Consider the following 16,597-nt stretch of genomic DNA (forward strand, 5'->3'; position numbering starts at 1 on the left):
AGGGTTCTTTTTTTTTAATGGAAGCCAATAAAATCCTGGTTTTATTTTTGGGTGCAGTTGGTATCCTCTTACATTAAGTGCCACAATTAGGTGGAGTAAAGTTACTCTCTAATGGGCTTTCTTATCAAGTATCGTGGGGCTTGCTGGGAATTGTGGCCTAATTTAAAGACTAACTGCTGTCATTATGTCTGTTTTTCTTCCATTATGCACATGAGTAAGATCTTTGAGCTGGCCCAGCTGGAGCTCTGACATTATGCTGCTTTCAGGTTTATTAGGCAATATGATCTGGAAACCCTAATTAGGTAATGTCTTAACAGTGTGTGCAGGGAGCTACCAATTCATCCTCTTCGGGCTCCTGTTACTGAAGGAATCTTTAATTTCCATAAGCTGTTATTTAACACAAAGAGCTGATTATTCCTGAATTAGACTCATTTACTAGAGAATCTGTGTTGATGTGATCTGTAGTTCCTTAACTGAGAAATGTGTATCTCCAAATAGGTGGGAAGAGTCTATCCCCAGGCTGTTTATTTTCCTATCAGGACCCTCTATTTGACCTTGAAGATAGAACAGCGAGAGCGCTACAAGAGCGGTGAGTTTGGTCCTCATGGAATTCTTTGGGCTCTTTGTAACTTAATTGTTAGGTTAAGTTTCACTGGATATTACAGAGAAAACATTCTCTAGAAAACACACCAACTTAGCAAAGCTAAGGAAGAAAACTCTTGATAAGCTCTGCTTTCATTGATTTGTTTCTGAGAAGTTTAAACCTGCAGATTACTTGAGCTGTCTTGATTTTTTCTGTATAAAATACTCACCAAGAGGAGTGCCACCTCTTTCATTCTCATGTCACCTTAATTTCTGAGAATCACACGTTCTTCACTGGATGTTTATCTTGATAAATTTGTGGAGAAGTAGAAAATTCTTGGTTTATAAATACAAGAGACTGTCACAGTTTTCTAAGATTCTCTAACCTAATTTTCATTGGATGCATGAGCCATGCAACATTTTGTTTGTTTTCAGAGGAACCACACTTGAAAAAATTCTGTCTCCATAATAACTTCTTATGGTGAATTTTCAGGTAGAATGAGCATCTCAGTTTACACCAATAAAAGCAATGTTGGCTTTGAGAAATGTTTAGGAGACGGGGAAAGCACTCAGCAACTTGCACAACAACTCTTTTCCCAAGAACAAATCACATTTGGAATAGTTATGTCAAATGATTCCACAGAATTTAGTTGTTCTTTTGTCCCATATAATTTCCTGGGAATCCTGGGAGAGCTACTTGAAGAACTCTCATTTCAGTATTGTGTTCTTTATTACAAAGTACATTGTTTATTTAATTGCCCTTTCCATTTGGGAATTAGTTCACTAAACTTCTGTATAAAATTTGAAAGAGCACTAATTAAATAATGTTTTATTTTTGTTTGGATACTCTTTTGCAAAAGGAGATGCCCATATACCCTAATAACTTATTCTTTTCCAGCGATAGTAAAATATTTCCCTGTAGGTTCGTCCAAAAAACACTGCTGGGTGGGTGGGTTGTGTGAGTTAGTGGGGGTTACCCGATAAAGCAAAACTGCTTAATCAGTTTCTGATGGAGTTGTCATGCTGGAGATGGTTTGTGCTAAAAGATACAGACGAGAAATACATAATTAATACTTAGTGTAAATCTCAAGCCAATTCTTGGAACAATTTATTTTGTTTCAAACAGACACATATCAAGTTCATGAAATGTAATTCTTATTTCCTTTTTAATGTTCACTTTCCAGATTCAGGGCAACAGCAGCCAAGTTCAGTTGGAAATCAGTCCCACTCTGCCTCAGACCCTGGGCCCATCAGAGCCACTGCCCCAATGTGGAGATGCAGCAGGATCATGCACATGCAGCGGGAATTGCACCCAACCCTTCTGTCCTCTCTGGAAGGCATTGTGGATCAGATGGTCTGGTTCAGAGAGAATTGGCATGAGGAGGTATTTGGCTTCAATGACTTTCCATGATGAATGTATGGATCATCTAAGGGAAAGTTAACTGCAAAATATTTACCCAGAATTAATTTTAAACATCAAAGCATAACTGTTTGTTTTGATTAGTAGACTGATGTTTGTGAAACTGACTGGATCTTGGTTATTTCTGGAAGCAGTAACAGGGGTTTTGCAGAACTGTTAATGTGATGAATGCCTCTAGGATTTAAGCTGTTGCTCATACTAACTGAAAATGTATATTCTTACACTAAGTCTCAGAGATACCAGTTTCCTTCTTGAGCTGGTGGTGTGTGACAGGTGGTGATTATTACCTGAAATTTGCATTGCAACAGAGAGCAGATGGACCTGCCACTCTGCTGTTCCTTGCCTCTCAAAGTGTTGGACTACTGTTCTGTCTGCCTAGCACAGTGTTTATTTAAAGGTTTCCTCATATCACTTTTTTTCATATATCTCAAAACATGAAATCAAGAAGTTAACTGCTGTTGAAAGAGCAGGTTGTCCTTTGTGAAGCAGCATTTCCCCTGCTCAGTTTGTTGGCAATGCTAATGAAATTCAGTGCTGTCATTCTTATTGACCCTCTGCAGTTTAAGAGTAGAGTTTTAAGCAGATGCTTTTGAGAGCATAATTCTACTCTATGAAACAGAGTGGTAATGAATATTTGGTGTGAAATCAGAAGGCCTGATCTTCCTGACTATTTTGTTTTTTCTGTTTTTCATTCTCAGGTTCTCAGACAACTGCAGCAGGGCTTGGCAAAGTGCTACTCTGTTGCCTTTGAGAAAAGTGGAGCCGTTTCAGATGCCAAAATCACTCCTCATACACTGAATTTTGTCAAGAAGTTAGTCAGCACCTTTGGAGTAGGTCTTGAGAATGTATCCAATGTGTCCACCATGTTTTCTAGTGCAGCCTCAGAGTCACTAGCCAGGAGAGCGCAGGCAACAGCTCAAGACCCCGTGTTCCAGAAGTTAAAAGGCCAATTTACAACAGGTAAATGTTTAGAATTTTTTAAATGTTGCATTTAATCTCAAGAAAATTTCTCCTCACAGTTCAGCTCTGAGGGCATTCTGCTTTTTTAGTCTACTGTATTTCCTGAGAGAAAATTTAGAAAATGGCACTTTTCTGTCATTCAGCAAACCTGAAATAGTTTTGTTCCAGTCTTTTGTACAGTAATAAACGTAATTCAAGTGGAAAACAGACATCAACCTAGAGAATAAATATATTGTTGTATTTTTATTATTGAAAAGTGTAGTTTGATCACATATGTGTTTAACTTAGATTACTTGGTGTAATATTTTTGCAATTTGAACAGAACTGCTGGTTGTATGTGAAGGACAGTAATGATCTCTGCCTCTCTATGATGCCAGAATTTAATGAAATTTTCACACCAGAACTCCAAACTGATGGTTTTATGTGAAGTCTTTCAAAACAGTCTACTTCTGATGAGTAGGATTACTTTAGTGATTTGGGTAACTAGATTATAAAAATTCTATTACCTAAATTTACATCATTGGTAAATTGAATCAATAACTTTAATCAGAGCTAATAAAAAAAAGATACTTAAGGGAAGTAGCTTTTTTGCGTCATTCATTTTCTCTTAACCAGTGGTTACATATTTGAGTATGTGATCTTGATTTGAAATTCTAAGAAAAGCTTGTTCACAAGCTTGATTTGTTTGGTGAAATGTGTTAAGGCCACGCAGCTCATAGATGACCAAGTGACACTGATTGACATCAGTGTTTTGGGCTGCCAGAATTTTGAGTTTTGCATAAGTTCCTTGGCTTTTCTTTAAATGTAACTGAGAGTGTTTGACAAGTAGACTTGGGGTGTTTTTTTAACCATTTTGCTGATAATATTGTGAAAATAGGGGAACTGGTGGGAATCCTGTGAAAGTAACTGAGTTTTAGAAGTGACCTACATATCTCGTGCACGCCATGCTTTGCACGATGTCCTTTCTGAGGCACAGCAGTTGCATGACAGCAGATAATGAAAGTCCTGAACCATATGATTGAATTTTTACTGGATGGAGTGTACTAGGGAGAGAAATGGAAGTATAAACACTGTGTGTCTTTAATGGGAGCATAAGGGGGAAAAAGATCGTTGGATAATGATTAATGGGGTAAAATTTCACCAGTCCAAGTGCTGGATTCTGTACCTAGAGCAGAGGAATAATGGCAGGTACAGGTGTAAATGGAGGGAGGAGAGGCTGGAGAGCAGCCCTGGATCAGGGATCTGGGGATGGTTGTTGTAGATCCCTTCCAACTAAAATGCTCTACATTAAATACGAGTATGGACTTGATTTTGATTTTTAATAATGGTTTATAGTCTTTACATTGCAACAGTGGTATAGCCACTTATTGCTGTAAGTGTTGTTGATATGCTTGGTTGGATTTGAGTTATTTTTGGGCTGTCACAACAGCTCCTACTTCCTTTCCTGTGAGCATCAGAGAGCTCTGGGGTTTCCAAGGTGTAAAGGAAAAGTAAATAAAATACCAGACTACAGTCTGCAATATCTGAAGTAATATTTCAAAACATTTCTAGAGAAACATTTAAGAAAGCTTAATTATGATTCAGTTACAACCTTTAGTTAAAAAGTGGAGAGGATTTCCAGTATTTTTATGCTGTTTTTATTTTTTGCATATCTTTGTGATATATAAATGGCTGTTAAGGTTTTCAGATGTTCTCTCTTAATTAAAGAAATATATGGAACAACATATAAACCAAAGTATGACATAGGCCTGGTCATAAAAGTCTTATAAAGTCATAAAATGCAAAGTGTTTCTTAGTAAACTTCAGTTAAATAACAGTAATTACTTTCTTTTTTTTTTAAGATTTCATGTTTTTCAAGTATAATGAAATATGAATGTCTGCAGGATACACGTAACTATTTTGCTTAGTGCTGGATTAGATTTTATTTTAATCTATTACATTCAGTGTTTAAATTTACAAATTAAATGTGGGAAAAGAGAAGCAATTAAACCAATCAGCATACTTAATAATATCTGTAATCTAATTTGTTATGAAGAAAATTAAAATAAGTTTTATATTGATTTTACAATAAGAGTAACATATATGTAAATAACTGAATAGGATTGTAATTACTGTACTGAAAATTGCAAGATTTTTTTTAGCATTACAAGAAACCAATTGTAGAATGTGCCTGATGTGTCCTTCTATCACACCACAATGTTCACGTTTGTTTTTCCTGTTCTGAGTACCAGTTGCATTTGGATGATGGACAGATAATTACAGTGGTTGCCTTTCATTTCAAAAGTGTCCAAGCTAAGGAGCTGTCTTGGAGTAAACTTTTTGTCAATTATTCCCAGATTAATGTTGACAGCTATTTTTTATAGACAGGGTTTGGTTCTGTCAACATCAGAGTTGTATTTTGATTCCTGTTTGGAGCCACTGGAGACTCTCATACCATTTCTTATATTCTGAATTCTTTGTAGCAGTCTGGACTGTTGGAGCTATGATAGGTCATCTTTATCCTAATGCTATATTCTAAAAACAAATTTTACTTTGAATTTTTTTTCTAGAACTTCAAATGCATAGTTCTTTGACCATCTGTTCTTTGTTCTTTCCTTTTCTGCTAAACCTTTTGACATCAAAGAAAAGAAAATGCTGAAAAATGCTCCCTTTGAGAGCTCTCTCAGCAGTGAAAGCAGCAGAAAAGCTGCCTCAATTGTCCTTTTGTGGGGAGATGATAGTTTAGAGTTTGGATCAGCTTCTTTCTGCAACCATCTCTCCTCTCAAGCTGAATATGAATGGAGAGCTCCAAAATACCCTCTTGAAGGGCATGGTAATTTCCTTGAGACTTTGTCCCCCAGCACAATGGTAGCTCTGCAGTCAGGAGGAAGCTCTTGAAACCCAAATGTGGCTCTGAACTGTTTGGAGGCGGCAGAGGGAAGAGCTCTGTTCATTTTCAGCCTCTTAAGGATTTTTTTTCCCCTTGTGCTCGAGAGTGAACATAGTGTACTTTGGTAGCTCTTGCTTTGGTTCCACTGCAATTTTTAGGTAACAGGGTGTTATCTAGGAAATCCAGATGAAGAGATGGATAATATTTGACCTTGGTGTCTGGTCTATGCAGTCTTGGTTTTCTGGAGCTGAGTGATAAACCAGAAGTACTACTCCATATTTCTGCTTTCCTCTCACTGAGATTTTTCATCTTTATTGGTTTCTACCAAAAGTTCTTGTGAGATTGGAAAGAAGTTTTGGGAAGTAGAGTATATAAATGTTTGAATAATAACTTCAAAAGCAAGACAGCACTTCAATTTTGGAGAATGCTTGGATCTTCTTCATGGGCATAAAGAATTGTCCTGCTCTGTGCAGAAAAGCTTACAACTCAGTCCTCAGGGACACCTTACATGATGGGTGTCTTGGCTTTTTAACTGGAGATCTTGAGATGTGAACCTTTAATGGAATCAGGCTTTTCCTATGGTCAGAATAATCTTAAAAATCTTCAAATGAACTGTTTCTTGCTCTAAAAGCATTAATAGCCTCTTGCCTTTGATTGATCAGAACTATTTTCTTCCAGTGTAGCAGAATGGTTTTTTTATAGTATAGTTCTGGAGTTTTAGTTTGGAGGTATTCTTTGTTTTCTTAATGCCATGTTAATGTTGTGTAGGCCAAGGGGACTGGGGAGCACAGAGGGTTTGATACTCTAATTTTGCTGCCTCAAGTATGTTTTTTGGTGTTTCTTCCTGAAGAATGATGGTACAGCCTTCAATCAAAGTGTGTTAAGAGGCATCAGGATTTTTTTAGGTCTGTCTCACTGGGGAGAAGATTCTCCATTTCTCCTTCCATTGAGAGTGACAAGAAACTTCAGCAGCATTGAGAAGAGAGAGCAAACTGCTTGCACTGCCATGGCCTTCTGTGAAAATCCCCATTAAGGATGAGGGGGAAAACTTCCCATCCTTTTTAGGAATAGGTGGTGCAAGTAGTGAGTTACTTCAGACAGTGTGTATTAGATTGAAAAAGGTGTTTTCCAGTACTACTGAAGGAATAGATTTTTTTTTTTATACAAAACCACTGTTTATATAGATTAAGATGTCTGCAAAGCAGAGAGACTTTGTACACAAATAATGTTTGGTCTTGTATTTCCCTTTCTTCCAGCTGAAATGATTTTTCTTCTCAGATGGGGCTCTCTGTGACATGAGCAGAAAGACTAATTGAACTCTCAGTGTTTCCCATCTGCCACTGGGAAACAAAAGAACAACAAAAATCCTAAAATAGGCATTCAGCAAACTGGAGCTGCTCTTGTGGTGAACTGAGTGCCTTTTTTTTTGTAAGGAAAATATATTGATGTGTGTTTTTACCTCTTGGCTGATTCATATTAGCACAAAAACTAGTTGCAGTTTGAGGGTACTTTCCTGCACTTCAGAGATTCGGGAGATAAATGATGCAATAATTTTGTCACTTTGATGAAATGATTTACTCCCACTGCTCACTAGAGGGTAGGCTTGGGATTTTAATAAGAGTGTTTTACAGTGATATTGCAGTAGATGCACTGCCCACAGCAGGCAGAAAAAGAAAAGGGAATATTACATCCATAAATATGAAACTGTATTTTTCATTATAGACCTTTTCCTTAGAGAAGTGGAAAGGATTTTGTATGAGCTAGTTTTTTGCTCTGTTTTAGGCTGGTAAACTTAGGTCTTTCACTGAAAGATTTTAGCATATCAGTTTATTGTGGATACACAGTGAAATATGTTGGGTTATATGTTCTCAGATATTTATTTAAGTAACAGAACAGCACAGTGAAAGCAATCCTAAGGTGCATTGTTTTCTTTGGCATTAAAATCCTGGATTAAAGAAAAGAACTTAGGAGAGTGTATGTGTAGAATGACAGGAACTCTGCTGGCTAAATGAATATTTTAAGTCTTTTGGATGATCAGAGTTTTGAGTGGTTTAATTGTGGTTGAAAAAACTTTTATAATGCAGTAATTGCTGTGTGCACATACTTAATGCACTCTTGGCACACTTGCAGGCAGATGCTTGTAACATATTTATGTGGTCAAATTTTCAGATCAGTGCTCATATTTGTTTGGTTTTTGGTATTTTTGTCAACTTAGAAAAATACTGAGTGTATATGGCATATTGAAATGAAGGTTCTGCAAGAAAATTTAAACTAATTTTTAAGACTTTATTTTTCGTTGTAATAAATAATACTGAAGGTTCCATTCTGCTCTAGCTGCAAATCTCAGAAATACTGAATTGTCATTTGCTGGTGTTTTTCAGTTGCTTTTTCACTTGAGACATGTTGAGCTTAAAACAGCATCTTCTAGGGAGTGGAGATCAGTCAAAAATTCAGGTCTGTTGGTTAACTTGCACAGTTTGGGATGCCAGAACTAATGAGGTTTACCAAGAGTAGTTTGTCTTCTTATCCAGGTGTGTTTAATCTTTCATTGTTGTGGCACTGAAATGCTGAGCCATCATTACACGTATGTAATTTATTAATTTTCCCTCTTTTGGGAAATCAAAGACATTTATTTATTTATTATTTGCTTTGTCTGAAACTGTAGTGAGAGCAGTGTTAAGAAGATGGTGTTGGTGTGGCCCAGAAAATGCTCAGTATTGCAGTGATTTCTGTTACAGAATTAACTTGCATAATGTACTGAAGTCCATATATTGACCTTGTGAAAGTTCCTTCTTCACCTGCATGTGGATTAAAGGAGATATTCTCACTCTGTGATGCTGTTGACATTGCAGTGGAAAGAGCAGGCTGTTGCATAATATTGTAGTTTTTCCTGGGCTGCTGTGACTGGTCTTCCTGTAGTGTTTTTCAATTGTTGTCTAAGATAGGAAAGAATAAGAATTTTCTTGCAACTGAGAAGATCAGTAATAATAACAACTTTATTGTTTGTCCTGCAGTTCCTCATGGATTCTATGTTGTATCCTCAACTGGGGGTCTTCCATTCATTTTAGGAGTATAAAGTCACTACTGATTTTAAATAAATAAATAAATGACTTGCAATTAAACAGGTATAAAATTATAGTGCTATAAAGTAAGCCTACTCTTCCTCTTTCACTAAATGGTCTGATGTAATAATTCAGAGTTTTACTGGTTTTTTTTCTATGCAGTATGTCTGGTTTCAGTATAAAGAGAATTCAATACAGTAATAGTATTTAAATTTTTCACTACTTGCTTTTCACTGTGTGTGTGACTGTAAAACAGGAAAATCTTAGGAAGTTTATGTACTAAATAACACAATATTTTAGAGTTGGGTACAGAAAAGAGGTAGCAGATTCTGGCAGGTTTAAGTTATTGTCCTATATAATGCTAGGACTTTGCAAAAAGGTTTTCTATAGAAAATAGAAATATTCAACAGAGCCTGTCTTTTAAAGGCAGTTCAGCTTAGTTGGGGAGTGTGTGTGTTTGGTTTGCACTATTGAATTGGGTAATTTGTGTTTGTTTGGCTTTTTTTTTTTTTTTTTTTTTTAGATTTTGACTTCAGTGTGCCAGGATCAATGAAACTCCACAACCTTATCTCCAAACTAAAGAAGTGGATCAAAATTCTGGAGGCCAAAACTAAACAGCTTCCAAAGTTCTTCCTCATAGAGGAAAAGTGCCGCTTTCTAAGTAACTTCTCAGCTCAAACTGCGGAAGTAGAGATACCTGGAGAATTCCTTATGCCAAAGCCAACACATTATTACATCAAGATAGCAAGGTAACCTAAAAATTTGCTTTGGTAGCTGTAATTCTGAAAACAGAGAAGGAAATTAAAGCCTTCTCCATCCATCCATCCATCCATCCATCCATCCATCCATCCATCCATCCATCCATCCATCCATCCATCCCTCTGCGAAAGTAGATAGATATTTTATAGTACATAAATATTTTATATATGTGTACTACATATGTAGTTAAACTTTGATGTAACACCTTTTTAATTTATCCCCCTTCAATAATTTTACATTTGATCACTAAACACCTTCACCATTCAGAGCATATTTGGTTTTCTTGTACCTTGCTGTAAGTTGAGAACTGTGCTTTTATTGCCATCGCTAGAGATCCTGTTGTTCAAAACAGTTAGAAAGCTGTCTCCAAATGCTGCTTCATGGCAGGTTCATGCCCAGGGTGGAGATAGTGCAGAAGCACAACACGGCCGCCCGCAGGCTGTACATCCGCGGGCACAACGGGAAGATCTACCCCTACCTGGTGATGAACGACGCCTGCCTGACCGAGTCGCGCCGCGAGGAGCGCGTCCTGCAGCTGCTCCGCCTCCTCAACCCCTGCCTGGAGAAGAGGAAGGAGACCACCAAAAGACATTTGTTTTTCACAGGTACCCAAGGAGAAAGATCTGTGTTGCTTTTAAATGTAAGTTGTGCTCCAAGGTTGTAATGGAATATTCAGAAGGTAAATTCACATCTGTCTGGGTGATTAGTCTTGTCTGGAGCTGTAGCACCCCTCTGGAGGAGTGCAGCTGATTACGTGGGATCTGGGGTGTTTTTAGAAATGCTTATGTGCCTTGCTTACGATATCAAGTGGACTTGTGAATGTTTAAGGCAGAGATGCCCGCTGAGCCTCTTGGTGTGGAAATGGGCACATGTACTTCAACAGCATTGAAGTATGGGAAATACAATGGAAAATACAACATTTAGAGACAGCAGAAGAGGGATGAACAAAATCTTTTCTCCCCAAGTAGTGATATACAAATATTGAATTTCTTTTACGTCTTCCACATAACACAGAAGAAATACTTTTTATTGCTGAATTTCATCTAAACAAAGTATTACCCTCTTTCCTAAAGGTAAAGAAAAATAGGAATAGGAGTGCTCAATTTTTTTTTGAAAATACCATTGATATTTTTGTTAAGATAAAAGAAAACCCTTCTGTAATTATTTTTTGCCTGAGCTTGTAAATTAGTTATTAGCATAGCATTAAAGTTTTCTGTTGATAGGCTCCAGTTGATTATTGGGTTTGTGTTTTGAGGGCGGGTGTGTCAGCATTTGGGCTTTGGATGAACTCGGGTTTGCTTTGCTCTCTCTGCCGCGCCCCCTGCGCAGTGCCGCGGGTGGTGGCGGTGTCCCCACAGATGCGGCTGGTGGAGGACAACCCCTCCTCGCTGTCCCTGGTGGAGATCTACAAACAGCGCTGTGCCAAGAAGGGCATCGAGCACGACAACCCCATCTCCCGCTACTACGACCGGCTGGCCACGGTGCAGGCTCGGGGCACGCAGGCCAGTCACCAGGTACCACAGCAGGGGTCAACCAGGGCTGTCCCTGCACCCTGCTGTGCCCTGCCCGGGCAATTCCATCCAGGGCTGTCCCTGCACCCTGCCATCCCCTGGGCAATTCCATCCAGGGCTGTCCCCTGCACCCTGCCATCCCCTGGGCAATTCCATCCAGGGCTGTCCCTGCACCCTGCCATCCCCTGGGCAATTCCATCCAGGGCTGTCCCTGCACCCTGCCATCCCCTGGGCAATTCCATCCAGGGCTGTCCCCTGCACCCTGCCATCCCCTGGGCAATTCCATCCAGGGCTGTCCCTGCACCCTGCCATCCCCTGGGCAATTCCATCCAGGGCTGTCCCCTGCACCCTGCCATCCCCTGGGCAATTCCATCCAGGGCTGTCCCCTGCACCCTGCCATCCCCTGGGCAATTCCATCCAGGGCTTTCACCAGCACCTTGCTGTGTCTTGGCAAATTTCCCATAGCGTTTCTTCAGAATTTAGGAAGTTCATTATGTACTAAGTAACAGAATATTTTGGAGTTTAGAAAAGAGGTAGCAGATTCTGACAGGTTTAAGTTATTGTTATATATAAAGCTAGGACTTTGCTAAAATGTTTTGTATAGAAAATAGAAATATTCAGCAGAGCCTGTCTTTTAAAGGCTGTTCAGCTTAGCAGGGATGTGCATGTTTGGTAGAGGTCATTAGATGTCAGATGCATGGTGCATGGATAGTGGTTGGATTCTTTGCATGTATTTTAGTTTTTCATAATGAGAACTCTATCTCTTCAGAGTTTTAGGTTATATTGAAATGATTGTATTAAAAAAAGCCGTATTTGTGTTGCTGGAAGTTGTTTTGGGTAAATGCAACTGAAAACAGGCAGGGTGCTGATTGATTTTTTTTTTTCTCTCTTGTATAGTGCTTTAAAAATAATTAATTGACAGCATGGGAAGTAGCATTTCTAATTTACATAAGCAGCTACAGCATGGTATGTGAGGCAGGCTTCCCATGTTCTTCTAATATTTCTCTTAAAATTGCCAGGGGATCCATTCATCTAAGCCAAACAGAAGCAGTTGGGCAATCTCACCTAATAAATTAAGTACTCAGAAAGAACAAAGCTCTCTCTCTCTCTGTAACCTCCATCAAACAACCAGTTGTGATGTATAAGGTGGTTTTATGTGTTTTTTTTTTCCTTAGTGTTAGTGCAAATTTATACATAAAATGCCAGTCCCATTCCAAATACAGCTATTAAAAAATACCCAGAAGATATGTATTACAGATGTAGTTTAAACAATTGTCTCAGACTTTCTTTGTTACAAAATAAAAACGGAAGTGCTATGTAACATTTGTTTATATTTTTAGAATTCTTAATTTGAAACTTTAACAACCCTTCAATTGAAGTCAACATGACTATCATGCTTTCTGGTGTAACAGAACAGATCCTTCTTTTTCAAACTAATTAGGCCTAGTATATGCTATAGTAATTCAATATTTTGGTAGGTTTTTTTGGGGTTTTTTTTGGGTTTTTTTGCTTTTCCTAAAATTAGATACAGCCATTAGGAGCAGCTTGGTAGTTGTTTTTAGGTTGATTTGTCTGTTGCTAAGAAGTGCATTAAAATGTCTTTTTCCAACTAACTCTTTTGCTGTGCAGGTTCTCAGAGACATCCTGAAGGAGGTGCAGAGTAACATGGTGCCTCGCAGCATGCTGAAGGAGTGGGCTCTGCACACCTTCCCCAACGCCACGGATTACTGGACCTTCCGGAAGATGTTCACCATCCAGTTAGCCCTCATTGGCTTTGCAGAATTCATCTTTCATTTGAACAGGCTCAACCCTGAGATGCTGCAGATTGCCCAGGTGTGCTTCAGTTTGTTCATTCTCTCGTCTTGGATCAGATGGATATTTGCACTGTGCTTTTGAAATGAGTCGAAGTTCAACATAGATAATTAACAGTGCATTTCAGTAGGCTTTTTATTTCTGTGTGATTGCACATCCTGTAGGGAGTACTTTAACCTGCAGGCCCATGGACATCAACTCTGCCCTCTGTGGTGAGAGTTTAGAGCTTTGTGAAATTGTTCTTAGATACTTGAACTCTTCATGTAAATGACTGATAATTCTCTCCTTTTAGTCTTCTTTCTAATATATATTGCTTTCAAAATACCTTTGTATTAAATCAATTAGCTATAAGAAAAATAAAATATTCATTTTCTTAAAGAGCTGTACCCCTTTTTAAATATCATTCTCTTTTGAGCATATCCATCAAGCTAATCAAGATTTTTCTGTTTTAACCCAATATTTCAAATGATGTTTACCACCTTAAAAAAGAGCAAAGGTGGTATTTATTAAAGTCTCGATGTCATTTTGGAGAGCTATGGTCTGTAGAGCAATTAGGATTTTTTGATCCCTCTGTTTAGTGTTCAGCTGTCTACCCACAGTGAACCTTGGACACTGAATGTTGTCCCAGAGGTCTATTGGCAGTGACTTCATATAGATCAGGATCCAGAGACATCTATTCCTTAAGTTTGGTATTATATGTATTTAATAAAGGGCTTGGACACAACATTTTGAGAGAAATACTTACTTACCTTTGTGCATGCCATTATTTATAACTTCATTGCTCAGAAGTTGTTTTGCTAAACGAGTGAAAAGTACTGTTGGAACTCAGCAATAACAGACACAAAACCCCAACTTTTTTGGTTCCATGAACGAAAACCAGTTCCTTTAATTGCTTTTATGCATTTTTCTGTTAAACCCAGGACACTGGCAAGCTGAACGTGGCGTACTTTCGCTTTGACATTAACGATGCCACTGGGGATTTGGACGCCAACCGCCCGGTTCCCTTCCGGCTCACCCCGAACATCTCGGAATTTCTCACCACCATCGGGGTGTCGGGGCCCCTCACTGCATCCATGATTGCAGTAGCTCGCTGCTTTGCACAGCCAAACTTCAAGGTTTGTAAACTTTTTTTACAGGTTTGTATTTCACAATTTATAAATAAAGCAGCACTTTTTTTGTGAAGGTAGGAACTGAATGATTGTGCGGATTTGTTTTTAAATTTTACCCTCAGGTCATCACAAAGACCAGCTGAAATGTTGGAAATGTTTGGAAATGCTTTATGTTATGTGTAAATGTTTGATTTTACTTTGGACACATAAAAGTTTGCTTTAGAAGCTTGAGACTGTTGGAGTTGGCAAATTAATACCAGTAACTCAACTCGGTGATGAGAAAAAATAGGAAAGTATTTGTTGCAGGCATTTCTTTTTCATCCAAGGATAGAACTGGCCTCTATAACATATATGTGTATATCTATTAGATACATATGTATGGATGTTGTAGTCAGTGTTCTTTCCCTGTGTAGCAGAAAATAATATTCCCCGAGAGTGTAATGACTGCAATAAAACCCTCCAGCTTTTCAAAGTACTCCAGATCTTTCCCCAAGACTTCTGTCTGTGTGTGTGGTAAAAGCCATTAATTTAGTGGAGTAATTTAAAAATAGGATGTACACAACTGTATCTGTGTATCAATATCTTAATATATGTTATTAATTTCTGTAGGAGTCATTGTGTTGTGCTTTTGTAGTGGAAGCTTTTTATGAGAAGGAATACATGGAGTGGGAATAATAAAATGTTTGGAAGCCATGCTCGCCTTGAAAAGTCTGAAATTGCAATGTGGCACCAAAAGTGTCAAAATACTGTCAACTGAAATCTAGTTACAATTCTGTAATCTGATAGAACCTGATCATTCTGTGGATTAAGTGCAATAATCTGATTTTTCTTCTTCATATAGGTTGATGGCATCCTAAAAACTGTGCTAAGGGATGAAATCATTGCATGGCACAAAAAAACCCAGGAGGACACCTCCTCTCCACTGTCAGCAGCTGGGCAGCCCGAGAACATGGACAGCCAGCAGCTGGTTTCCCTGGTTCAGAAAGCTGTGACTGCCATCATGACTCGCCTCCACAACCTCGCCCAGTTTGAGGGAGGGGAAAGCAAAGTCAACACCCTGGTGGCAGCTGCCAACAGCCTGGACAACCTCTGTCGGATGGACCCCGCCTGGCACCCCTGGCTGTGACTTGGAGCTTTCAATAGTTTGGGGAGGGTTGGTGGTGTTTTTTTGGGGTTTTTTTTTTTGTTTTTGTTTTTTTTTTGGGGGGGGGTTTGTTTTGTTTTGTTTTTGTTTTTATTTCCTTCTGTTGTTTGTGGATATGTGAGCCATATTTTGTGTTAAGAAAATGTGAAAAAAGCTTTCCAGACAACGGCTTACCTGTCACACTGTGTTTTGTCAGTTTTCATTCTAGCTGTGTTTACAGTACTAGAGCGTTTTTACTGATTTTAATTCTGTAGGGAGGCATTTCCTCCTGTTTAAGCAGTTGATATGCAACAGCAGCTCTTGCAAATAGATTAAAATGAAGAGAGGAAAAATAATATACAGAAAAATCTAATTTTGTGATGAAGACTATGAAACTAGTATTGTTAGATTTAGGATCTGCCATTCCTAATAACCTGCACTATATGAATTCTTTATACAATAGTAATTACTAAAAAGAAAGAAAAATACAGTAATCCCAGTTACTGAGTTTTCCTCCTTGAAATTTTACTTAATCACTCTCTCTTCGCAATGCCAAATTGAAGGCACAGATAAAGGCTCTTAACTTTTAAGTTTGCTTCAAATTTACATGAGCAATGTTGCTTTGTACAGACAATTTTGTACCAAATGTTATAGGGGTGAGATTTTGTTAGGCACTGAGAAAATGATGATCAAATTGTGCTGACTTTTCCTGGAGCACAAGCTGTGTACAGTAAAAGTGTAAACCATTTAGAGGATTTGGTTTAGTTGTGGACAGTGTTTGGGGAGAAGTTTATAAAAGGATGGAAAAAGCCATCCTTTGATACCTGTATTTGTCTGTAATAGAGAAAAAATGAAATCTTATCGAGGTCTCTTTACTGTTTAGAATTACAGTAGCTTCTTTAGAATGAATCTGTTCCTTTGTAATTTAAGAAGAGCAGTTTAATGTTTCACTTGTCTTTCTGTTGTGTTAGCATTTTTATAAAACTTCGGTGTTGAGAATGTTAAATTTGTACAGAGTGATTTTTTTCCAAATAAATATTTTATAAAACTCTCTGTGGTATTAATTTTATTTATAATATTTTTAATATTATCCTATGACTATGACTTTGCTTCATTGTATGATGGATGAATCAAGCATGGCCCTTCATTCCCATGCTTGGTGCTCCTTTTGTATTAAAGAGGGTATTGCTCAATAGTACATAGTGCAAGGGGAAGCTCAAATAAATGAGTGCTAAGGACTGTATAAGGATTTGGAAAACAAGCATACTTTTTTTTTTTTTTTGCAAAGACTTCCTTATCAAAATCATGTTGGCAAGAATAGTCTTCTTATAAAACATAGCACTTCCTGCATGTGTCACAACACACTCTGTCTGCAGTCATTCACAACTGA

At 38.1% G+C, this 16,597-nt stretch overlaps 1 protein-coding gene across 2 annotated transcripts in view; it reads left to right on the forward strand.

Annotated features, from left to right (window-relative positions):
• The window catches only part of TRRAP (transformation/transcription domain associated protein), a 74,073-nt gene extending 57,815 nt beyond the window's left edge, over positions 1-16,258 (forward strand). For both annotated transcript variants that reach the window (XM_030285092.4, XM_041719238.2), the window contains exons 64-72: positions 499-589; positions 1,767-1,966; positions 2,701-2,962; positions 9,417-9,642; positions 10,040-10,257; positions 10,982-11,166; positions 12,793-12,996; positions 13,896-14,090; positions 14,926-16,258. In XM_030285092.4, the coding sequence (XP_030140952.1) occupies positions 499-589; positions 1,767-1,966; positions 2,701-2,962; positions 9,417-9,642; positions 10,040-10,257; positions 10,982-11,166; positions 12,793-12,996; positions 13,896-14,090; positions 14,926-15,210 (1,866 nt within the window). In that variant the 3' untranslated portion in view covers positions 15,211-16,258. The remainder of the gene's footprint in view (positions 1-498; positions 590-1,766; positions 1,967-2,700; positions 2,963-9,416; positions 9,643-10,039; positions 10,258-10,981; positions 11,167-12,792; positions 12,997-13,895; positions 14,091-14,925) is intronic.
• Positions 16,259-16,597: the final 339 nt, after the last annotated feature.

The sequence above is a fragment of the Taeniopygia guttata genome, chromosome 14 (genome assembly GCF_048771995.1).
Source record: "Taeniopygia guttata chromosome 14, bTaeGut7.mat, whole genome shotgun sequence".
Taxonomy (NCBI): Eukaryota; Metazoa; Chordata; class Aves; order Passeriformes; family Estrildidae; genus Taeniopygia; species Taeniopygia guttata.